The 23543-nt window shown below is 59.1% G+C and overlaps 1 protein-coding gene and 1 non-coding gene across 3 annotated transcripts; both read left to right on the top strand.

Moving 5' to 3' along the window:
- Positions 1–4049: 4049 nt before the first annotated feature.
- Positions 4050–12547, top strand: ECEL1 (endothelin converting enzyme like 1). 2 transcript variants are annotated; one of them, XM_076005383.1, is made up of 18 exons: positions 4050–4166; positions 5103–5974; positions 6537–6605; positions 6712–6822; positions 6906–6998; positions 7200–7324; positions 7977–8199; positions 8685–8783; positions 9191–9265; positions 9416–9513; positions 9802–9860; positions 9932–9983; positions 10550–10617; positions 10735–10859; positions 11165–11230; positions 11585–11680; positions 11926–12002; positions 12131–12547. In XM_076005383.1, the coding sequence occupies exons 2-18, from the start codon at positions 5186–5188 to the stop codon at positions 12228–12230; spliced, it is 2325 nt and encodes a 774-aa protein (XP_075861498.1). In that variant the 5' UTR covers positions 4050–4166; positions 5103–5185; the 3' UTR covers positions 12231–12547. The 2 variants fall into 2 exon arrangements, with proteins under 2 accessions (XP_075861498.1, XP_075861497.1); XM_076005382.1 differs by having other exon boundaries at positions 9416–9519.
- A 9425-nt stretch (positions 12548–21972) lies between these two features.
- Positions 21973–22080, top strand: LOC142872837 (U6 spliceosomal RNA). The gene has a single exon (XR_012920923.1). It is a non-coding gene; the product is annotated as a U6 spliceosomal RNA (small nuclear RNA).
- The last annotated feature ends 1463 nt before the right edge of the window (positions 22081–23543 follow it).

Below are 23543 nucleotides of genomic sequence, written 5' to 3'. Positions count from 1 at the left end.
CACCAGCATGGGCCTCTGGGTACTGATGAGATCCTCGAGACACAGGGCCACATGGAGAAGCAAGGCACTAAACCACGCATCTTACAGTGACCTATTTATTGGAAATAAATCGGTGGAATACAGATGCCCGGCTGGGCCCAGACGTCGTGCTGAAGCGGTCACAGAGCTAGCCTTGCCTTGCCCAGGAGGGCCTTCATGCTTGTCCCCTACACATTTGTGTGGCTTCAACCTTTTAAAACAAGAATGTATTTACGTATTTCTTGTATAAAATAAAACACTGATCTAGAGGTCAAGAGGTGACCCTGAAAGTAGTCTGTGCACAGTGGGGACAGAAGCTGACCACAGAGCTGAGAGTGGAAGTGCGGGGTGCGGGGGAGTGGAGGAACGCCCCTTCTTGCTGTCTGATGGGCCTCAGAGAAAAGGAAGGGTGCGTCTGAGGACCCAAGAGCCGGGGCAGGTTTCCAGGTGGCTGGTGTGCCTAGTACAAGGCTTGGAACTGGGGCATACTCCACACAGGGGCTCTCCCTGAGCTGGTCACAGCTGTCACCTGAGCTTACTGCATGTGTCCTCTGAGCTGGGCTCCAGAAGGGGCTGCGGGCTGCACGGATGTAGGAAGAACAGGGGCCGTCACAGGAGAGAACTTTGCATTCAGTGATTCCGTGTGATGGGGCCCGTGGAGGCAGCACCCAACCAGATGGAGGAGGGCGCTCTCGAGTGGCCCAGAAGGACGACTGGCAATCTGCAAATGGAAGAGGGAATGGAGGAAGGGCGTCCAGGCAGCCCGCACAGCAAGTGCTAAGGCCTGAGGTTTGAGAGAGCCAGCTATGCTCTGGGAAATGAACGTGTATCACAGTGACCAGAAGGAGGAGGGAGGGAGGGGATGGGGAGACAGAGAAGGACAAAGAAGGGCTGAGAAGAGGCTGCTGCCTCTTGCGCACATTACGGTATGCAAGCCCAGTCATGAGGGGTGAGGAGGGGTTCCGGGAGCTGCAGGCCCGGGCAGCCATCCAGTCTGGAGTGGGCCTTGCTAGGGGCCAGGGCCCAGCAGTGGAGCTCAGAGAGGGCTGGAGGAACTGGAGGAGCTACTCGAGCCCAGCCTGGGGAGGGCCAGGGAGTTTGGGGAGGTGATGAATGGGCCAGGCCAGGGGCCTAAGGGCTGGCCTTGAGACATAGGAATCCGAAGGCCAGTAGAGCACAGGGTCTTGCCGTCCCTCCCCCCGCCTGGCCAGAAGCAGACCCCACTGGAGGCTCAGGCAGGACTGATGAGCACCCCCTCACCCCATTGCAACGGGGAGGAGTGGAGGTACAGGGCTGGGTGGGGGGCTACAGGTGCCTTTGGGAGCCCCCAGGTCTGCTGTGGGGACCCTGCTTTCCAGCGCCTGAGTCAGCACTGTGGTGCCCGCCCCACGGCTCCAGCCCTTCTCCGCCCCCTCCCTGCCACCCCAGCCCCTTGGGAGAGTCATTTCATTTCTCAAATTAAAAATCCATTTTGCGCTGTGAATAATAGATGGGATGAGGCCTGGGAGGCTGGGCAGAGGGCAGGAACGGGTTGGGGGGGGCGTGTATTCAGGGCACAGAAGATACTACAGAATATTTGGGAGGGTGGGGGCTGGCTGGACAGGGTGGAGGCTGGGGGGGCTCGCCGAGCTGACTCCCTGCTCCAACATACCAAAGCAGGGCAGGGTGTTCCGTCCCTGCCACTTGTGCAAGCCAGAAGGGACAGAAATGGGTCTGACCACGACTGGGCTCCGGGCTGGGCCAGGCCTGACTCTGGGCTGGCGCCTCCCTGGGAGCAAGGCACTGAGCACCTCACCTGATGACGCTCCACAGGTGTGAGTCCTTAGTGTGAGCACTGCTGCCCCCCACGAAGCTGGGAGTTGTGGGTGCTCAGTGTTCCTTTCCCAGAACCCAGATCCCGCGATGCCCCTCTGGCAGGGGGGCAGGGATCTGCCCTCGGTCAGAGGGGAGACAGAGGTCAGCTCCCGAACCCGCCAGCTCTGCCCTGTGCACCCCGCCCCCAAGCTGGGTACACAGCTGCCTCACTCAGGGCTCGGCTGGGCTTAGCTGGGCACTGCTGTGGCCTGTCATCCTCTTGCTCACAAGTCATGGAGTCACTTTGGCAATTAGGGGTGAGGGGAAGCCCCCAAAAGAGAGTTGGAGACCAGGTCACTGCCAACCCCCTACCTACCCCCCATGTGCAGCCTCAGTTCCCTTTCTGGAGGGCAGAAGAGCCAAGGAGAGGGTCCCTTGCCCTGCTTACTGGCAGGCTGGGTAGGGGTGACCAGGACTGCATGGCCAGAGGGCCCAAAGCCAAGTCAAGTCCGGTGGGCCCCCGTTGCTGTGCTCTGGGCTGGGGTGAGGCCAGAGGAGGCTCGTGGGGTGGGTGCGGGGGATGGGTGGGGAGCCAGGCAGGCAGGGCCCTGGCTGGGAGTGGGGAGACCCACACACAGATCAATGGCAGCTGAGCCTGGGGACGGATGGCCAGAAGGGGTCCTCTGAGCTGGCCTGGGAGGGAGGGAGGGGGAGGGCTGAGGACCCGGGTCCCCCACCGCTGGTGGCTTGAGCAGGAGAGTCCCTAGGGAAGCATGTTTGCCTCCGTGCCTTTCTGTCGGAAGAGCATCGGCTCCCTGAGACAATATCCATTTTTATATTTCTTGGAAATTTCACGGCATTCATTTCGGGGAAAATAAAAGCTGTCATTGCTGGAGAAATGATACCAATCAGGGCCTGAAAAGGCTGGAAAATTATCCTCCTGGAGACGGAACATTGAGGGAAAAATGCAGATTAAAAGCACAAAGAGCCACTTTGCCACCTCCCTGGCCTCCCCTCCCCCTCATGGAATCACCCATTTTAAGTAATTCCATCCCTCCTCGCCGGAGTTAACAGGACCGGAGAGGAACGCATGGGGCCGAGGAGGGCCTGGGGTGGCCAGAGATGGAGGCAGAAGATTCCGAGTGGGGGCTCAGAGATGCAGCAAGGGACACACAGAGGACAGACAGGACGGGGCAGAGGCGGCCACTCAGGGCCAGGGGCCAGTACCTGGGCTGATGTTGTGCCACAGAGGAGGGGGACAAGGTGATCGGTGGGTCCCTTGAGTCCCCACCCTGTGGTGGTTTTCATCAGATGGCACACCACGGCTGTCTCAGACATTGTTTAGGCCAGTCCTGCAGGCTGGAACCTGAGTTCCGGGGCCCTGTAGGCCAGGCCTGTGGCTATGGTGGGGACACAGGCAGAGGGAAGCCCGATCTTAAACTGCAAGTTCAACTGGGAGAAGACAGGGCTGGGTAAATTCAGAGCCCCCACCCAGCCTGTCCTCCCGCCAGTCCATATACCCAGGCCCAGGCCTGTGCGAGGGCTGGGCTGCTGGGGGCGGGGGCAGGCTCAGCCCGCACCGTGTCCCGCGGGAGGCCTCTCTCTCTCCTCTTGGCCTTTTCTCCCTACCTGGGCCAGGGACATCCTGAGCAGGGAGCCAGGGCCCGCCAAGGCTGGGCGTGGGGCGCAGTCTCAGCCCGGGCCCTCTGCCTGCAGGGCTCTCCTCTGCTCTCCCTCCACCAGGGCTGGGGGCAGGGAGTGGGCCAAGCCGAAGCCCCGACGCCCTCGGAGAGGGCTGCCCCTGGGCAGGGGCTGGACGGAGGACGTGGAAGGCCCTACCGCAGGTGCGCTGGGCGTCAGGAACGGGCGCGGCGGTCACGGGCCGCTACAGGCGGCGCCCCAGCCCCTCGGAGAAGCCTCCGGGGTGGCGGTCCAGTCCCGTGGGCTCGCTGGGACAGCCGCGCTTCCTTCGCTCCGGCTTCAGCTCTTCCCAGTGGGCTGGTGGGCGGATCAGGTGGGGCGCGGGATCGGAGGGGCCCCCTCCCTGGAGGAGCGGCTGCCCCGGAGTCCCGACCGGAGCCCGTGCACGACTCTCGTGAGCGTGTCCGCGCTGCCGCCGCGCTGCCAGGTAGCCCGGAGGGACGCAGGCAGAAGGAGGGGGCGAGAGGCCGGCGGAGGAGGGTGGAGCCGCCGGCGCGCCCCCTCCCTCGAGCCGGCGGGCGGCGTGGCGCGGCGGCAGAGGCGGCGGCGGGCGCACCGGGAGAGCGGTCGCCGCGCCGCTGCGCTCAAGCCCCAGGCCCCGGCTCGGGCCCGACCCGCTCTGTCCCCGCGCGGCCCCGGCGCGCACCTGCGGGGTAAGTGTCGGCCGAGTCCGCAGCCGCCGCGGCCACCACCGTAGCCACCTCCGCCACCGCCGCGGCCGCTGCGCCGAGCCTCCTGGCTTTGTCTGCGTCCTCGCGGCTGCGGCTCCGGCTGCGGCTGCGGCTCCCGGGCTCCGCGGACTGCGCGGCGGCGGGGCGCCAGGGCTCCGGTGCGCCCGGCCAGCTCGCGCACCGCCCGGGGTGAAACTTCGCCCAAGTTTGGGTTCCAGGGAGAACCTGTTGAAGCCAGGAGTGGCCCGGGGCGGGGATGGGGACGGATCCGGTTTCGGAACCTCCGTGAGGGTCGTGGGGGGGGGTATCTTCCCGACTCCGGGCCGACGGCGCGCGGCGCTGGGAAGGGGCTGGTGGGCATTCGGGCTGCGGAGCAGAAGGAGCCGGGCATGGGACTAGGAGTGGTCCTGCGGACTTCCGCGAGGACAAAGTTTGGTTCTGTGGCCGCTTTGTTGAGCATCTCGGTCCAGTGCGGAGAGCGGGAAGCACTTCAGGGTCCGCATAGACGCGCTCCTGACCACACCTCCTTTCTCCAGCCTCGCTCTTTCCGCCTCCCCCACCCAGCCTTGGCTGTGGCAGGTCGCAGACAAGAAAGGCAAAGGGAAGAGACAGCCTTTCGGCGAAGGCCTACTAAGTGCCATGCCCGGTGGCGGCGCCTGCAGTTTTATGTCAGGGGCCTCCCAACCCTGCGGCCGGCACGTGTGTGCAGGGAATTGGGGGGCAGGAAAGGACTCCACTGTGCACGCTGGGGCCAGGCGACCGCGCTGTGCTTTCCTCTTCTCTCGTCCGCGCAGTGGGGCGGCCTGGGCCCGCGGTTGGGGGCTCTGCCCCTAGGCCCAGCCCCGCCTCGCCGTGCCTTGCCCGTGGGCCCCGTCGGGCTGCGGCGCCTCTCTGAGCCTGCCTCTGTCCTTCCCGCAGCTGCGGCCCCGGGGGCCATGCGGAGGCCCGCGAGGAGGCCGGCGGCCGGGTGCGTCCTGTAGTGGCGGTGACCAAGGGGCGCCATGGAGGCCCCGTATTCGATGACTGCGCACTACGACGAGTTCCAGGAAGTCAAGTACGTGAGCCGGTGCGGCGCTGGGGGCGCGCGCGGAACGTCGCTGCCTCCCGGCTTCCCGCTGAGCGCGGGGCGCAGCGCCTCCGGGGCCCGGGCCGGGCTGCCGCGCTGGAACCGGCGCGAAGTGTGCCTGCTGTCGGGGCTGGTGTTCGCCGCCGGCCTCTGCGCCATCCTGGCGGCCATGCTGGTGCTCAAGTACCTGGGCCCGGGCGCGGGGGGCGGCGGCGGCGCCTGTCCCGAGGGCTGCCCGGAGCGCAAGGCCTTCGCGCGCGCCGCGCGCTTCCTGTCCGCTAACCTGGACGCCAGCATCGACCCGTGCCAGGACTTCTACTCGTTCGCGTGCGGCGGCTGGCTGCGGCGCCACGCCATCCCCGACGACAAGCTCACCTATGGCACCATAGCGGCCATCGGCGAGCAGAACGAGGAGCGGCTGCGGCGCCTGTTGGCGCGGCCCGGGGGTGGCCCGGGCGGCTCGGCCCAGCGCAAGGTGCGCGCCTTCTTCCGCTCGTGCCTCGACATGCGGGAGATCGAGCGGCTCGGCCCGGGGCCCATGCTGGAGGTCATCGAGGACTGCGGGGGCTGGGACCTGGGCGGGGCGCCGGAGCACCCAGGGGCTGCAGCGCGCTGGGACCTCAACCGGCTGCTGTACAAGGCGCAGGGCGTGTACAGCGCGGCCGCTCTCTTCTCGCTCACGGTCAGCCTGGACGACAGGAACTCCTCGCGCTATGTCATCCGCGTGAGTGCGTCTCCTCGAGCACCCTACAGGCAGCGGCGGACTCAGGGCGCTCTTGCCCAGCCTGCAGGGTCCTGTTGCCCGCAGAAGGGGAGGGGAGAGGAAAGGAGGAGAGCAGGCAGGGGCAGAAGGCGGGAGGAGGGCGCGAGTAATTTCCCTTGGGTAATTGCAGTGTTTAGCGGAGCCGCGGGAGCCGCAATTTCCCAGGCCTCTGGCAGGCGGTGAGGGCGGGAGGGATGCACTGAGGGGCTGGGGCTGCCAGGGATGCCAGAGGTCTCAGTTCTCAGCGCCAGGCCCTGCGAGTGCCCCGAGCCCCGCACAGGTGGGGAAAGTAGGCGTACAGGGGGAAGGATTGGGGGCTGAGCTCTGCAGTGGTGCCCCAGGCTGGGACTGGCAGCCATCAGGGCTTTGTCCAGCTTGTCTGGGTGGAGCGAGGGGCAGGTGTCTGTGTGCTCCTGGGGCTGTGACAGTGGATGTCTGGCACACCCTGTGTTTGGGCATTTGGGGGGATTCAGTCTGTCTGGGGAGCTGCGTGTTTATCCCTGGTCCCTCTCTCCCTCCCCAGATCGACCAGGACGGGCTCACCCTGCCAGAGAGGACCTTGTACCTAGCTCAGGACGAGGAGAGTGAGAAGGTGCTGGGCCACGGGATCGGGTTGCAGGGAAGGCCTGGGTTCCTGGGAGGAGTAGACCGGGGCTGGCCTGTCCCCCAGCCTGGAGGAGCCCCCTCTCCCGGCGCAGGTCCTGGCAGCATACAGGGTGTTCATGGAGCGTGTGCTCAGCCTCCTGGGTGCCGATGCAGTGGAGCAGAAGGCCCAGGAGATCCTGCAGCTGGAGCAGCGGCTGGCCAACGTGAGCGGGCAGGGCTTGGGGGTGCCGCGGGCAGGGGAGGGACGATGGGGCAGGGCTGGGTCCATTCTGCTGTCCACCTCCAGATCACTGTGTCGGAGTATGATGACCTCCGGCGAGACGTCAGCTCCATGTACAACAAGGTGACATTGGGGCAGCTGCAGAAGATCACCCCCCATGTGAGTGTGGCTCCGTCCTGGCACGCAGAGTGAGGGCGGTGCTGATTCTGGGACCAGCGGGTCACCCCTCCCCAGAGAGGGGCAAGGCTTTCCCTCTCCACAGGCTCCCCTGTCCCTTTGTTGCCTCTACCTGACCCCCACCCCCATCCTCGCCGGCCCCTGCCGCTCCCAGCCTCACTGTCCTTGTCCTTGGTCCCACAGCTGCGGTGGAAGTGGCTGTTGGACCAGATCTTCCAGGAGGACTTCTCCGAGGACGAGGAGGTGGTGCTGTTGGCCACAGACTACATGCAGCAGGTGTCCCAGCTCATTCGCTCCACACCCCGCAGGTACGGCTGCAGATCGGCCCCTGCCCACTGCCCCAGGCCCCGCCCCTGCGCCCTGGCCCTGTCAGCTGGGTGGGCTTCCAGTTTCAAGCTCCGCCTCTGTCCAGCTGCCACACTGGGGAGGCAGGTAGCGCCTCCGAGATAGGAGTCCAGAGCCCTGGGTTCACGTCCCGACTCTCCCACCTGCTCTGTGGGCCCCTGGGCAGGGCTGTGAGCTTCTGGAGCTGCAGTTTCTTCACCTGGGGATAGCTGGAAAGGGACAGTGTGGCCACAACCCTGCTGTCCCAGGGATTCCCTGGGGAGAGCCTCCTGGTCTCTGCCCACCTTGGGGAGGAAGCGAGGCCTCTCCAGGCCAGCTCTCAGGTGCGTCACGCCCAAGCGCCCAGTTTCCCTCCCCACAGCATGTGAGCAAACGGTGCTGGGCCATCAGCATCGGGGGCTGGTGTCAGTAGCAAGAGTGTCCTGCTGTGTGACGGAGGCTCAGGGCACTCCAGGGTCAGCCTCTACACACCTGGAATGATCTCGCCCCCTTCTTTGTGGGAGCTGTGTGGGTGCTGGGTCCAGCCCCAGCTGGGGGGCCTAGGGTGGGGTGGGAGGCGCCCTTGGGTGGCCCATATGCATGTCTGGACACCCACCTGCTTCACATGGCCCCCAGGATCCTGCACAACTACCTGGTGTGGCGCGTGGTGGTGGTCCTGAGTGAGCACCTGTCACCACCATTCCGTGAGGCACTGCACGAGCTGGCACGTGAGATGGAGGGTAGCGACAAGCCACAGGAGCTGGCCCGGGTCTGCCTGGGCCAGGCCAACCGCCACTTTGGCATGGCACTCGGTGCCCTCTTTGTACATGAGCACTTCTCAGCTGCCAGCAAAGTCAAGGTGGGCAGCCCTGGGTTTAGGTGGGGGTGCAGGTGCCGAACTGAATGTGGAGCCCTTCTGTGGCCTTGTCCGAGTGTGGGGCGTCCCTACATCCCTCCTGTAGTCAGGACAGTTGATCTGGCTTAGGGCTCAGTCCTCTCTGCTCCTCACTAGGCCTCCTCCTCCAGGAAGCCAGGCTGGACTGTCAGCCACAGGTGACAGACCAAGCTTTCTCCATGCCAAGCCTTCTCGGCCCTGCTCAGGAGGCCTGGCCTGAGCGACATCCGTGGTCCTTGCTGCAGCAGTTGCCCCTTCTAGACACGGAGATTATTGTCGAGGGGGCAGGTCCCGGATCCCCACCTCCAAGGTCTCCCCTTGGTGCTCAGCACCAAGCCCTGAGCTTAGAAGTGGTGGGGAACGACAGGGGTACCCCTCATCCCAGCAGCTGGGGGCCCAGAGTGAAAGCCTGCCCGGTCAACCCTTGCTCCCGGCCCCCTGACCCGCAGGTGGAGCAGCTGGTGGAAGACATCAAGTACATCTTGGGCCAGCGCCTGGAGGAGCTGGACTGGATGGACGCTGAGACCAAGGCGGCTGCTCGGGCCAAGGTGAGCTGGGCCCTCATCCCACCTGTTGGTTCCATGGACATTTATTGAGTGCCTACTGTGTGCCAATGAAAGAGAACAAAAGCGCTGGGTACAGCGGCTCATGCCTGTAGTCCCACTAACTCAGGAGGCTGAGGTGGGAGGATCGCTTGAGCCCAGGAGTCCGAGGCTGCAGTGAGCTGTGATTGTGCCACTGCCCTCCATCCTGGCTGAGCGAGTGAAACCCTGACTTTAGAAACAGAAACAAAAGGGACAAAGATATGTTCGCGGAGGAGACGATACCCAGCCAGCCCCTCCCCCCCACCCCCCGCCTTGACGCCCACACCCAGGCTGCCCTGGCACTACCCCCTGGTAGTGTGGGGGCTGTCCTCCGAGGCCCCGGCCACTCTCACCCAGCCCCTGGCCCACAGCTCCAGTACATGATGGTGATGGTCGGCTACCCGGACTTCCTGCTCAGACCCGAGGCCGTGGACAAGGAGTACGAGGTGGGCCCCGTCGCCCCGTCGCCGACAGCCCAGCCTGACCCTCAGCTGACGGCGCCCCCTGCCGGGGCAGGCCGCCTGCAGGGCCCAGTTGGGGCCCTGCTGTGTTGAGCCCTGGCCTGGCCTGGCGCTGACTGCTCGCCCCCCGTGCAGTTTGAGGTCCACGAGAAGACCTACTTCAAGAACATCTTGAACAGTATCCGCTTCAGCATCCAGCTGTCAGTCAAGAAGATCCGGCAGGAGGTGGACAAGTCCACGTGCGTGCCTGGCCAGAGCTGGGGCCAGAGGAGGGTCACGGGGAGAGGGCTCCTGTCCCAGGGCAGGGGCTGGGGGCTGAACTGCCTCCTACCCTGTGGGTATGGGGGTGCAGGGGCCCGTCCAGGGCATGGGGTTGGGGCCCAGCCCAGGTGGCCCTGATGTACTGTCAAGAGAGGGCTGTGGCTTGGCATCTGGGGCGGCCTTCAAGGAGGAGGCTAGGAGGTGAGGGTCGGGAAGGGGGAGGGCGTGTGCCCCCAGCTGAGCCCTGCCCTCCTCCCCAGGTGGCTGCTGCCCCCACAGGCGCTCAACGCCTACTATCTACCCAACAAGAACCAGATGGGTAAGGGCGTGTCCCCACGGGGGTGGGGCCTGAGCGAGGTGAGTCTCCCGCTGACCACGCCTTCCTTGCAGTATTCCCTGCCGGCATCCTGCAGCCCACCCTGTACGACCCCGACTTCCCACAGTGAGTACAGACCTTGCCCCGGAAGCCGCCGCGCGGACTTGCCTGCTAGGTGCGTGAGTGTCGGGTGCAGCTCCGACAGCCCCGGAACCTGGCTCGGTCACGGCGGCCGTGGATCCTGGTTCCTGTAGTCACACTTCATCCTTGGTTACTTAGAAAAATGTATAGGTTTTTATTTATTTATTTTTTTTTAACTTCCCAAGTTCTTCCTTCCTTGTTTGAGGCTTGGTTAGGTGTTTCAAAAATGGAGTCTCTGTAGTGATGGGGTAGGAGGCCAGACCCCCACGTGGGTGCCTCAGTTTCCCTCCTGTGTCTCTGCAGCCCTGTTGCACTGCCCTGCCAGTTCTGTTAGATGTTATTTCCTGCCAGGCAGCTGGGCAGGCACGCTGGCCTCTGTCACAGAGCTCGTGGGGAAGCTGGGGCATGAGTGCCCCAGGACCACTCAGGTGCCTCCGTGGCCTCCCTGTGCCACCTCCTGGCCTGGCTGGGGGCCTTTCAGGCCTGGGCCGCAGCGTGGGGCTCTCGGAGAGCTGGGATGGCGAGGGTCTGACGCTGCTGCTGTGGCCCAGGTCTCTGAACTACGGGGGCATCGGCACCATCATTGGGCACGAGCTGACCCATGGCTACGACGACTGGGGTGAGGCTTGCTGGGGCCTGAGAGGGTGGCCGGGGGAGGGGAGCATGCGCAGTGGGTGGGGGCGGGGGAGGGGCGTCTCTGGGGGGAGGGCCAGCCTCGGCCTGCTGCCGCCCACAGGGGGCCAGTATGACCGCACAGGGAACCTGCTGCACTGGTGGACCGAGGCCTCCTACAGCCGCTTCCTGCGCAAGGCCGAGTGCATCGTCCACCTCTACGACAACTTCACTGTCTACAACCAGCGGGTGAGACCCCACACCGGCCCCTGTGCCCAGCTGGCGCAGACTGGGAGCATGATGCACACCCACGTGCACGTGCAGCCCGCGTCCCTGCACACACGGGTCCTGTGCACACACACACGGGCACGTGACAAGTTCACACGGATCACGGGCACACGGGGTGGGGGTGGGAGGAGGTGGTTGGAGCTTCACTCACACCTGGGCGAGGGCAGGCGAGGGTGGGCGGGAGTTAGGGGCCGGGGCCCAGGGCACGCCGCTGGAGGGAGGCCGGCCAGGCTCCAAGCGGCCCTGACCTGCTCCCCGCCCGGCAGGTGAACGGGAAGCACACGCTTGGCGAGAACATCGCAGACATGGGCGGCCTCAAGCTCGCCTACCACGTGAGCCGCCTGCCCGGCCTCGGCCCTGCGGGAGAGGGGCGGGGAGCTGATAAGGGCTCCAGATGGGACAGAGCCACCCCCCTGCCCGTCCTGCTGTGCTCTGGTCGGCGGGGGCAGGGCCCGCACGGGACACACGGTCCACGGGAAGAGGAAGGACCCACGGGCCCCCACCTTCACAGGAGAGCAGAGAGGGCTGCCTGGAGGGGGTGGCACCTGCCTGGGGTCAGGGACTCCGCAGGGTGGGTGGCGTGCAGAGCTGGGCTGGCATCCTGGTGGGGCTGACGGGGAGGAGGGTGGAGAGGGGCAGTGCCCGGGGCAGGGTGGCACAGCGCCCCACGCTGTCTGCGCCCCCAGGCCTACCAGAAGTGGGTGCGGGAGCACGGCCCAGAGCACCCGCTGCACCGGCTCAAGTACACGCACAACCAGCTCTTCTTCATTGCCTTTGCCCAGGTGGGCCGCGTGGGGGCTGGACTGGGCCGGGGGGTGGGGACACAGCATCCGGGCTTGGTCCCAGCCCTGCCTGAGCCAGGCCTCTCATGGCCAGACCCGTGGGTCCAGCCTGTCTCCTGTCACCGTCCCCTCAGAGGTGGGCCCTGTGATTCTGGTGGGGGCCGTAAGGCCTGGCGTGCCTGGTAGGGGACAGTGGATGCCTGGCCTCATCTCCCCCCTCCTCCCTTCCGTCCCTCCTGGCCCAGAACTGGTGCATCAAGCGGCGGTCGCAGTCCATCTACCTGCAGGTGCTGACCGACAAGCACGCGCCTGAGCACTACAGGTGTGCCCTGCCCGCTGGGCCCCGTGCCCCTCGTGTGGTGGGGGCGGGAAGGGATAGGGCCAGCCCTGGAAGTTGGTGGCTGTGGCTGGCTCCTGGCCCCACACTGCACGGGTCTCTCCCTGCCCCAGGGTGCTGGGCAGCGTGTCCCAGTTCGAGGAGTTCGGCCGGGCCTTCCACTGTCCCAAGGACTCTCCCATGAACCCTGTCCACAAGTGCTCCGTGTGGTGAGCCCGCCGCCTGCCCACACGTCCCCGCCGCCCCGCACGCATCACCTCCTGCCGGCTGCCGGGGCAGGCATGTACCCGGCGCCAGCCTCTCGCACCACCTGGCTCCCCAGCCCCTCCAGGACCTGACCCCCCGCTGGCCCTCGCTTCATGAGGGGCCAGGAGCAGGGCTGGGGGTGGGCTCTGGGGAGATGGGGGCCACACGCTGGGGTCACCAGCCTGGGCTCTAGGGGGCCAGACCCCCTGCCGGGCTGGACTGGCCAGGCCCCACCTTCGCTGTATCCTTGCTGCTAAGTCTGGTCAATAAATCGCTGTACTGTTGCCTCGGCCTCCTCAAGGGCTGCCGGGCAGGCAGGGCTGGAGCGCGTCCTTTGCGGGAGGGCTCAGGCCTCGCACGGCGGGGACCCTAGAGGACACCTCCTGGTGGTCCTGTCTCAGTCCCCTCTGTCCCATGTCCCCGGGCTCATCTGTCTTTTCCACCAACCTCTGATTCCTCCCTGGCCCAGCCTCCCCACCCAAAGCTCTGCCCGGGGTTCACCCCCAGTTCAGCCTTGCGATTCGGCGACCCGCATTCCAGGGGGTGCTGGGACTTGTGTCCCCTGGGCGTCTGGAGCAGGAGAAGCTGCCGCCATGTCTTAGCCAGGCCCTGGGCATTGGTGTCCCCTCCGGAAAGGGGGATTGTGGCACACAGCTACACGGAGGTGGGGGCTGGTCCACATGGCGTCCCGGCTTCCCCTCGGCCTGCGGGGCCTCCTGGTGTGGCCGAGGGTGGACGGGAGCAGGGACTGCTCCGTGGGCTGGACACAGCTGCCTGGCCGGCCCCGCCCAGTCACGGAGGGTGGCAAGGGGAGGGAAGATTCTCGTGTTGGGAGCCCCTCTCCGGCGTCCCCAGCATCTGCAGGGACGGGGACAAGTGAGTGCCTGCCCTTCCTCCCAGGTCTGTTTTCTTACCACAGGGGCAGCCTAGAGGGGTGAACCCCCTCCCTGGGCACTGCCCTCTGTGGCCTGTCCCCATGTCCCACATGGCAGTGGTGGATCTCTTGCCAGCCCAGCTCCTGTCCTATTTATGCTCGGAGAACATCGAACCTTGCCCTGCCCCTAGACTTGAGTGACCTTTAAAAAGTCCCTGTGAGCTGAGCCTGGGGTACCCCCACAACACGTGGCCCTGAGGAGGAGGCTGGAACTGAGGAGGACACCATGGGAGTGGCCAGTCTAGGAAGGGGGTGGACGGCACTGGGTTCCGAGGTGCCAGAGAAACTGCAGAGTGCACAGTGCTCGGTCCTGGGCGTGGAGCCGGCTCAGGTGTTTGTCAAGGGCTTCTCTGGGGCACGTTCCTTGGAGGCCCCTGGACCCCGTGGAGGTGCTGCGTGTCTGGACCTGTCCTCCTGGGCTGGGTGCATGCACACCCATGCCTCTTGGGCAGCTGGGACACAGGGTCAGTCCTCTCCCTTCCTTGACTTACCACCCTGGGAGGGGGGAGGTGCCTGGGACCCTCCCACCCCTCTGGCCTAGGGTTCTGCTGGAATCAAGATCCTCAGGCCCTGCCCTCTTGTCCCCACCCTGGGCTTCCCTAGGCCCCCAGCCCCACCCGAGACCAATCCTCCTGGGGTCAGGAGGCCTGTGAGGTGAGCCTTTAGCAGAACTGATAGAGTTACTTCCGTACTGCTCAGAAAATGCAGTGAGGCCTGGACACTCCCGGGGCCAAGCCCCTCCCCCTCTGTGCCCTGCTGAGGACCCCAGGGGTGACCAGCTGGAGAGTGGCCTGGGGGAGGATGAGATGTTCCTGGTCTCAAGGCTGGCCCAGAGCAGGTGTCCTGATGCCCAGTGGCAGTGTGTGACACCAGGCCCAAGGGGCCTCCTCACTGCAATCCAGCGAGGTGGACAGAGCCACGGACGTCCCTTTAACAGATGGAGCCTTGTGCCCAGCCCAAGGCCACACTGCTTGTGTCGGGTGGTGGGCAGGTCTTGGGTTCCCAGTCCTGTGGAGCTCAGTGTCCATGCTAGACGCGGCGTCAGCCAGTTCTGTTAGGAAACGGCGTACGTGGCACGGACCACGGCCATCTCTCTGTCTGCCAGGCCCTGAACTAGGAGCCACCCTGGGGGTTTGCTGGCTGATTCTCCTGGGGTGGAGGAGTGTGAGTGAGCTCAGCGCAGCTGCCCGCCTGGCCTCGGTTTCCCTCGCGCTCAGTGAGGGGCATCAGCTCAGGTGTGAAGGCCCTTCCCGGGTAATTCCAGAAGTGGCCGAGGGCCGGGTGGTTGTAGGGTTGGCTCAGTCGTCTCCGAGGGCAGGCTCAGCCCGCAGTGGGCTCCTCTGAGCACGGCTCACTGGGCGACAGAACGCAATCTCCACTCAGCTCTCGGTAGCGGGAAACCAAGGCGCCGTGATGGTTGCCACCTGTGCCTAGGCCGCCACCTGCGTGCTCAGGTGCAGTGGCGTCCGCTCCGCCTCGGCAGCTCAGGTGGCTGGCTGGGGCTCTGCACCACCCGCTTCTGTCATCCACAGCCTTGTGACCAGGGCTACCGCGGGGTGACTCTGGCAAGAGACTTACTACCCTCCCTGGGCCACAGGAGTGTTCCAGCAGATAAGGTGTGAGGGAGACGCCCGGCGCTGGCCTGCAGCCACTGTGATGACGGATTGGTGTGGGTGTCCCTCCTCCCGCCCCAGCTGCCGCCTCCATAGTGCCCCGACTGGGAGACACAGAGAGTGTCTGTGTGAGCCCGACTCCGAGTCCTCGGGGACAGGGATGCTGGGGGGGGCCCTGTGGGTGCCACCTCTGCACAGATTCGGGAAGAATCTGAAGCCAGCCTCCCTTCCTAGGGCCAAAGAGGGGACAGTGGCAAGGTGAGGCCTGTGGGGTGAGCCTTTAGCAGAACTGATAGAGTTACTTCCGTCCTGCTCAGAAAATGCAGTGAGGCCTGGACACTCCCAGGGCCAAGCCCCTCCCCCTCTGTGCCCTGCTGAGGACCCCAGGGGTGACCGGCTGGAGAGTGGCCTGGGGGAGCTCCAGCTTGGTGGCCCTGGGATTTCTGGGGCACCCAGGAAGGGACACAGGTGCTGCTGAGCAGCACTGAGCCAGCACTGAGCCCTAGGCTGTTCTAACCAGCGCCGTGGGGCCCACATTGAAGTTTCTGCCACCTCCGTGGTTGTTTCTGTGCTGACCAGATGGCCAGCACCCTGGTGGCCCCGGCCTGTGAGGGGCCTTAGATGCAGTATTTTTAGGTGGCTGGAGACCCCATTTCAAATACGTTGGAAGCCCAGAGTCCTGCATATGCAAAGGCCTCTGGGGTAGGTTCCCAGGGGGCTTGGGCTTCTCCTCATGACCCCTGGGTGTGCGGGTCCTTTCCCACCCCACCCCCCATGTTGGACAGTGCCCTGATTCCTGCCCTCCCCAGGGTGCCACCCCCACGAAACTGGGTGGAGTAACAGGCTTTGCTGAAAGTTTGGGTGCCAGAGCGGGCATGGCCCGTCAGCCACTGAGACCTGCTGTTTCTTTCTCTCCTCCCTCCCCCTTCTGGGCTTCTTCCCACTCCCCCAGGCTGGCGTGAGGAGCCCACTTGCCCTGGATTTGTTGTAAGGAGTAATGCCCCCTCCCCGCTGCCTGCTCCAGGCTTCTGCAGGGCTGAGCACTCTCTGCCCCCAAGGGTGTGCCCTCAGGGTCACGCTGTGGCAGGACAGGGCAGGGCTCGAGAGTCCAGCTCTCCTTTCCCCATACCCTCATCCGTACCTTTAAGACTGCAGAGGATTTATTTACAGATTTGAATTTCACCATCTCCCCCTGTAGGAAACAGAAGGGACTAGGACCCCTTTTTGTTTAAGTTAGCATCTTCCCTTCCTACTCCTCTGGCAAGGAGCCACAGGACACTTCCATCACCTCCCCCAGCCTATGGGGTAGCAGGTAAAGGGGCTTCTTGAGAAACTGAGACCCTTTAGGCTTTGGAATCAGCAGCCAACCCTCCTCCCAGGTGAGGGTCACCACACAGCAACTGATCCGCAAGAGATGGTCCTTGGGAGTATTTCATGCAGAAGAATACAGGCCACCAGTTGTGCTATTTATAGTCCTTCACATGCTTATAGAAGTTTCAGGACAATGAGAAACTTGGCCCTTCTGCCCCAAGGAAGTCCTTGCTCTGTAAGCTCACTCGTCATTGCGTTTTGGAGTCGATGGATTTGGATGGCACATAACTGGCCGAGCCCTTGGCAGCTGTGTACTTCATCCTCGTCTGGGGACAGCAGCTCTTCTCTGCAGCACCCATCGGGCGGTCACTCGGCCCTGCCTGGAAACCTCTGAGGCGGGGACTCCCACTTCCCAAGGCCCCTTCTCCTTGGGGAAAACTCTAGTTGTGTCCTGGCCTGCAGAATCGTCACAATGAGCTGGAATCCACACCTTGGTGTCCTGGTGGGGGTCCCTGCCCCTGCAACCCCTCTTCACATGGTCCAAGCCACGGGCTTGTCCTCCAGGCCAAATGCCCACTTTGTCCTGGCTGCTGTTCATGTGGCCCGGGCTGTGGCTCTTCCTGGGCCTCCCCGGGCCTCCTCCCACCTGCCTGGGTCGGGGGTTCTCAGCCCTTGCTCGTGTGGCCGTGACCCCCACTCCCCCCACTGTGGGTTGTGGCTCACTTTACCCTGTGTCACCGGCTCAGATCGGCTATCTCCCTGACAGCTGGTACATTCTGAGGCAGCAGAAATAAACTGACCCCGAGCAACACGGCGGAACAGGATGCTCTGGACGCTCCTCCTACCCACAGCCGCACCCGGGAAGCATCCATCCGCAGACGGATTCCCTCTGGGAGAAATCAGAGGCCAGCTGAGAGACTCCTGCCCACCGGGCAACTGGGAAAGATCGCATCGGACAGGTGGGACAGTGGAGGCGTTCTCTGTTAGGTCCGCAGCGAGAGGTGTAGCAAAATGCTGTGTATTTGAGCATCTGGGTGCAGATGGGCGGAGGCCAAAAAGAGCGGCCGCTCCGAGGAAGGGGAGAGCAGCGGGTTTTACAGGAGGTTTGGACAGACGTTTGGGGAGGGTGAATTTTTTCTGAACGGTCACCGGTTCCTGCCGGCATCGTCACAGCCGTCTGTGGTCAGAGTTAGATTTACGACCTTCAGACTCTCCAGACGCCTGCGGCTATTGTCTCTCGGGCCTTATGATCACTATCTCAGTTTCCCGTTAACCGCATTCCGTCCTACTCATGCTTCCCGGGTTCCCACCCTGGGCAGGCCTACCGCTCTCGGGCATGGACCTGCCCTGGGGACCTCGCACATCCGGGAAGGGACCCCCAGTGCCCAGCTTCTCCCTGCCGAGAGGACGGTTCGGACCTTACTTACAGCACCTTAACTCTAAGGTTCCCCACAGTGTGGCTCTTAATTCCCCAACTCTGGGAGCAGAGGGGATTAGATACCCACGAGTGTCTCTAGACCACAGGGAAAAGCAGCGGTTTTACATGGGCACACAGCACGCCAGGGCTCCATCCTCAGGGAGCAGTGCAGAGAGGGGCTTACGAACCACAGCCCCAGCCAAGCACAGTGGCTCACACCTGTAATCCCAGCACTTTGGGAGGCTGAGGTGGGAGGATCACTTGACCCCAGGAGTTTGAGACCAGCCTGGACAATACAGCAAGACACCCAACTCTATGAAAAAATTAAAACATTAGTCAGGCTAGGTGGCTCATGCCTGTAGTCCCAGGTACTTGGGAGGCTGAGGTGGGAGGATTATTTGAGCCCAGGAGTTCCAGCCTGGGTGACAGAGCAAGACCCTGTCTCTTGGCCGGGCATGGTGGCTCACTCCTGTAATACTAGGACTCTGGGGTGGCCAAGGTGGGTGGATTGCTCAAGGTCAGGAGTTCCAAACCAGCCTGAGCAAGAGCGAGACCCCGTCTCTACTATAAATAGGAAGAAATTAATTGGCCAACTAATATATATAGAAAAATTAGCCAGGCATGGTGGCACATGCCTGTAGTCCCAGCTACTCGGGAGGGTGAGGCAGAAGGATTGCTTGAGCCCAGGAGATTGAGGTTGCTGTGAGCTAGGCTGATGCCACGGCACTCACTCTAGCCCGGGCAACAAAGTGAGACTCTGTCTCAAAAAAAAAAAAGACCCTGTCTCTCTAAAAAAAAAAAAAAAAAACAAACAAAAAACCCCTCACCACTTTCCACCCAAAACACAGCCCCCGTTTCTCCCCAGAAAGGGTTTACACCATGCATCGAGTGCCCCACTTCTGTGGCTGCCTCCCGAAGGGCTCCATGCTAAAACTCCTAGCTTTATGAACAGAAGGGACGAGGCATACCTGAGTGCCCCTGAATCACAGAACAAAGAAGTGGTTTTAAACAAGTGCAAACACTTTCAGGGGCGACGCCCCCTTGGAGCAATGCAGAAAAGGGGCAAGAACATGCAGCCCCCATTTTCTCTCTAAAAGGGGCTTACGGCACACACTTCCCATGGTTACTTGACAACCTGGCTTCTAAAGAACTCACATAGGGGAGCTAACGGGGAAAACAATTAAGAGCCCTTCAACAGCTGGCGCCAGAGCTTGGCACTTCATGAGCCTTCCCTCCAGCTCACCCCAGTGATAAATTCAGGCCTACCCATTCTTCCTGGAAGGAGTTTGGCCATGTGCCAAGTGCCAGACCTTGTATAGCTCCCACCTAAGGGACTGTCTCTTTAATAATCTAGCTCCGGGCATCAATGGGGCTTTGCACTCCTGAGTGGCCCTAGACAAGAGAAAACAAAGGCAGATGTGTACCATGGGCCCACTTCCAGCAGCTACTGTCACTACAGGACCAGAAAGTGTGGGCTGAACATGAGTACAGGCAATTGCCACAGGTCCTCTTCCCAGCTTAATGCAGAGAGAATGGGAGATAAATGCCCACCAGGTTCGCCACGAAGATAGAAGGAGCTGGAACAAATATCCAACGCCCTGACCTTTCCAGCTATATGTAGAGAGTCTGGCTCCTATCCTACTGGTCTCAGGGTACAGATATGATGTGGCACATCTTAAGCTCCAGGGAGCCACCAAAAACAGATATAGTCTGGAGAAACACACAGATTTGAGAGATACTTTAAAATCTTTAGCTAGATGGATTGGTGAGATTCTTCTCCTACATGAGGCCCGTCTAATATGACTGGGAGAAGTAGTTTTCCCACCTAATTCAAAAAAACTAACACAGAGAGTCAAGGAAAGTGAAGAAATGGAGAAATATATTGCAAATAAAAGAATAAATCTCCAGAGACTAATCTAAGGGAAATGGAGATATGTGATTTATCCAACAGGAAATTCAAAGTAATGGTCATAAAGTTGCTCACCAAGGTCAGGAAAGCAATACAAGAACAAACTGAGGCCGGGCGTGGTGGCTCACACCTGTAATCCTAGCTCTCTGGGAGGCCGAGGCGGGTGGATCGTTTGAGCTCAAGAGTTCGAGACCAGCCTGAACAAGAGCGAGACCCCATCTCTACTAAAAATAAAAAAAAAAATTAATTGGCCAACTGAAAATAGAAAAAAAAAATAAAGAAATTAAAAAAAAATTTAAAAAAAAGAACAAATTGAGAATTTTGACAAAGAGAAAGTATAAAAATGTACCAAACAGAAATCATAGAGCTAAAGAATACTATAACTGAACTGAACAACAGCAGACTAAATCAAGCAGAAGAAAGGATCAGTAGACTAGAATCACCCAATCTAAAGAGTAAAAAGAAAAAAGAATGAAAAGGAGTGAAAATACCTTAAGAGACTTATGGAACACCACCGAGCAGAACAACTTATGCATTATTGGCATGCCAGAAGGAGAAAAGAGAAAGAAGGGAATAGAAAACACATTCAAAGGACTGGGTGTGGTGGCTCATGCCTGTAATTTGGTAGGCTGAGATGTGAGGATCACTGGAGGCCAGTTTGAGACCAGCCTGGGCAAGAGAGTGAGATCCCCATCCCCACCAAAATCAATCAATCAATCAATCAATAAAAAGCTAGCCACACATGGTGGGACACACTGGTAGTCCTAGCTACTCAGGAGGCTAAGGTAGGAGGATCACTTAAGCCCAGAAGTTTGAGGTTACAGGGAACTGTGATCACACCACTACACTCTAGCCTGGGTGACAAAGTGAGAACTTGTCTCCATAAAAATAATAAAGCAAAAGGACCAGTTGCAGTGGCTTATGCTTGTAACCCTAGGACTTTGGGGAGGCTGAGGTAGGAGGATTGCTTTAGGTCAGGATTTCAAGACCCTGTCTCAAAGAAATAATGGCAGAAAACTTGGCAAGCCTGGGGAAGGAAATAGAAAGCCAGACCCAGGAAACCCAAAGGACACCAAATAAGATGAATCCAAAGAGACCCACACGGAGACTATTGTAATCAAATTGTCAAAAGTTAAAAAGAGATATTGAAAGCAGCAAGGGAAAAGCAAATCATCATGTATAAGGCAACTCCCATAGGACTGTCACCAAATTTTTCAGCAGAAACCTTGTAGGCCAGAAGGGAATAGGATTACATATTCAAAATCCTGAAAGAAAAATAAAGACAGCCAAAAATACTATACCCAGCAATCCTGTCTTTCAAAAATGAAGGCGTGATAACGACATTCTTAGACAAACAAAAGCCAAGAGAGTTTATCACCCCTAGACCTGCTCTGTAAGAAATACTAGTTTTTCAAGCTGAAGAAAGAGGATGCTAATTAGTAACATAAAAACATATGAAAGTATAAATCTCACTGGTAAAAGCACCTTGTCAAATCCAAAACGTTCTAAATTGTAATGGTGGTGGGTAAATCATGTATATCTCTAGTACAAAGGTTAAAAGGCAAAACTATTAAAAACAACTAGAGCTATAATAATTTGTTAAATGATATACACTATAATAATGTAAAGTGGTACATCAAAAACAAAATGTGGGAGGGCAGGCTCGGCTTGGTGGCTCATGCCTGTAATCCTAACACTTTGGGAAGCCAAGGCAAGAGGACCGCTTGAGTTTAGGAGTTTGAGACCAGCCTGAGCAAGAGCAGCGAGGCCCCGTCTCTACTAAAAGTAGAGAAATTAGCCAGGTGTGGTGCCTGTAGTCCCAGCTACTCAGGAGGCTGAGGCAGGAGGATCCCTTAAGTCCAGGGGTTTGAGGTTGCTGTGAGCTAGGCTGACACCACAGCCACAGCACTCTAGCACATGCGACAGAGCGAAACTCTGTCTCAAAAAAAGAAAGACGTTAAGAAAACAACCTAATTTACGACAGCATTAAAAAAAACAAAACCCTTAGGTGCGCGTTTCAGCAGCACAAAGGCTACAGCAGCGTGTACAGCTAGTGTTACAGCTCTTGTGGAACAGCCAGGGTAACAGCTCCTGACTGGGGAAAGAACCCAGTCAGCTAGACACGGAGAGTCACAGAACAGTCTTTATTCTTCCAGGAGGTTCAACAAACCCCCCCTTTCCTTGCTCACCTCCAGTTTTTATAGCCGTGGTAGGACTCAAAAATTGTCCAATCAACAACAAGCTTTAACATCCAATCAGCATCAAGCTCTAACATCCAATCAGCATCAAGCTCTAACATCCAATCAGCATCAAGCTCTAACATCCAAGCAACAACAGTGGGATTCAAAAAGTACCCAATCAGAATGAGGCGAGCAGCGCGGCCTGAGGCCGGGAGGAGCACCAAGCTGAGGGCCTGGACTGGCACGTGAGGCACAGCCCCAGCAGCGCACACCCGCCTCGACCTTCATCCCGCCGGTATGGCAGAGCACCCGCCTGCTGGGATGCGGAGCAGCCGTGCCGGGCGCCTGTCGGTTTTCCCCGTCAGGTATACTAAAATTGGAACGATACAGAGAAGATTAGCATGGCCCCTGTATAACGGTGACAAATATTTAAAAAAAATAATAATAATAAAAAAAACCTTTAGAAGTAAATTTAACCTAAGAAGTGAAAGATCTATACACTGAAAACTATAAAACATTGAAGACATTGAAGATGGCACACATAAGTGAAAAGATATCCTGTGTTTATGGATTGGAAGAATTAATATTGCTAAAATGTTCATACTACTCAAAGTGATCTACAAATCCAATGTAATCCCTGTAAGAATTCCAATGTCATTCTTCACAGAAATAGAAAAAGCAATCCTAAAATTTGTATGGAACCACCAAAGACCCTGAATAGCCAAAGCAAATCTTAACCAAAAAAAAAAAAAAAACAAAGCTGGAGACATCATAGTACTGAATTTCAAAATATATTACATAGTTATCAAACCAGCATGGCACTTACACAAAAACACACATTAACCAATAGAATAGGACAGAGAGTCCAGAAATAAACTCACACATCTATAGTCAATTGATTTTCAAAAAAGGTGCCAAGAACACACAATGGAGAAAGGATAATCTCTTCCATAAATGGTGTTGGGAATACAGGATAGCAACATGCAGAAGAATGAAAACGGGCCCTTAACTCACCCCTTACACAAGAATCTACCAAAAGTGAATTAAAGACTTAAACGTAAGACATGAAACTATAAAACTCCTAGAATAAAACATAGGGGATGCGTCTGGGCAGAGATTTCCTAGATATGACCTCAAAAGCACAGGCAATAAAGGCAAAAACAGACAATGGGATCACATCAAACTACAAAGCTTCTGTACAGCAAAGGAAATAGTTCATATAGTGAAGGGACAGCACACAGAGTGGGAGAAAATATTTGCATATCATACACTGGGTAAAGGGCTAATATCCAAAATATACAAGGAACTCAAAACTACTCAATAATAATAATAAAAAAAAACCCCAAATAACCCTATTTGGAAAAGGGCAAAGGACTTGCATAGACATTTCTCAGAAGACATACAAATAACCAACAAGTTTATGAAAAAGAGCCCAATATCTTTAATCATCAGAGATATGCAAATTAAAACCACAAGGAGATATCACCTCACATCTATTATCAAAAGATGAGAGAGCAAGTGTTGGCAAGGACGGATGCCTAGAAAAGGGAACCCTTAAATACTATTGGTGGTATTGGGAATTAGTACAGCCATTTTGGAAAATGTATGAAGATTCCTCGAAAAACTAAGAACAGAAGTACCTGTACCATACAACGCAGCAATCCCACTACGGGTCTATCCCCCAAAGGACTGAAATCAGTACCTGAAGAGACGTCCCTGCCCCCACGTTCATTGCTGCGCTATTCACAATAGCCAAGATACGGAAACAACCTGAGTCCCTCAACAGATGAATGGATTTGGAAAATGTGGTATATACACACAATGGAACATTATTCAGCCTTAAAAAAATGGGAAATCCTGTCATTTGTGACAACATAGATGAACTTAGAGGATATTATATTGAGTGAAATACGCCA

Source organism: Microcebus murinus, chromosome 8 (genome assembly GCF_040939455.1).
Source record: "Microcebus murinus isolate Inina chromosome 8, M.murinus_Inina_mat1.0, whole genome shotgun sequence".
Classification (NCBI taxonomy): Eukaryota; Metazoa; Chordata; class Mammalia; order Primates; family Cheirogaleidae; genus Microcebus; species Microcebus murinus.
Note: the sequence above shows the minus strand (reverse complement) of the source record. Positions and strands in the feature narration are given on the sequence as shown.

Excerpts from the sequence above, each read along its gene's own strand:
- ECEL1 (XM_076005382.1), top strand. The coding sequence starts at position 5,186 with ATGGAGGCCCCGTATTCGATGACTGCGCACTACGACGAGTTCCAGGAA. Across the intron at positions 9,861-9,931 it reads ACCCAACAAGAACCAGATGG|TATTCCCTGCCGGCATCCTG; the intron begins GTAAGGGCGTGT and ends CCTTCCTTGCAG. Across the intron at positions 9,984-10,549 it reads TACGACCCCGACTTCCCACA|GTCTCTGAACTACGGGGGCA; the intron begins GTGAGTACAGAC and ends GCTGTGGCCCAG.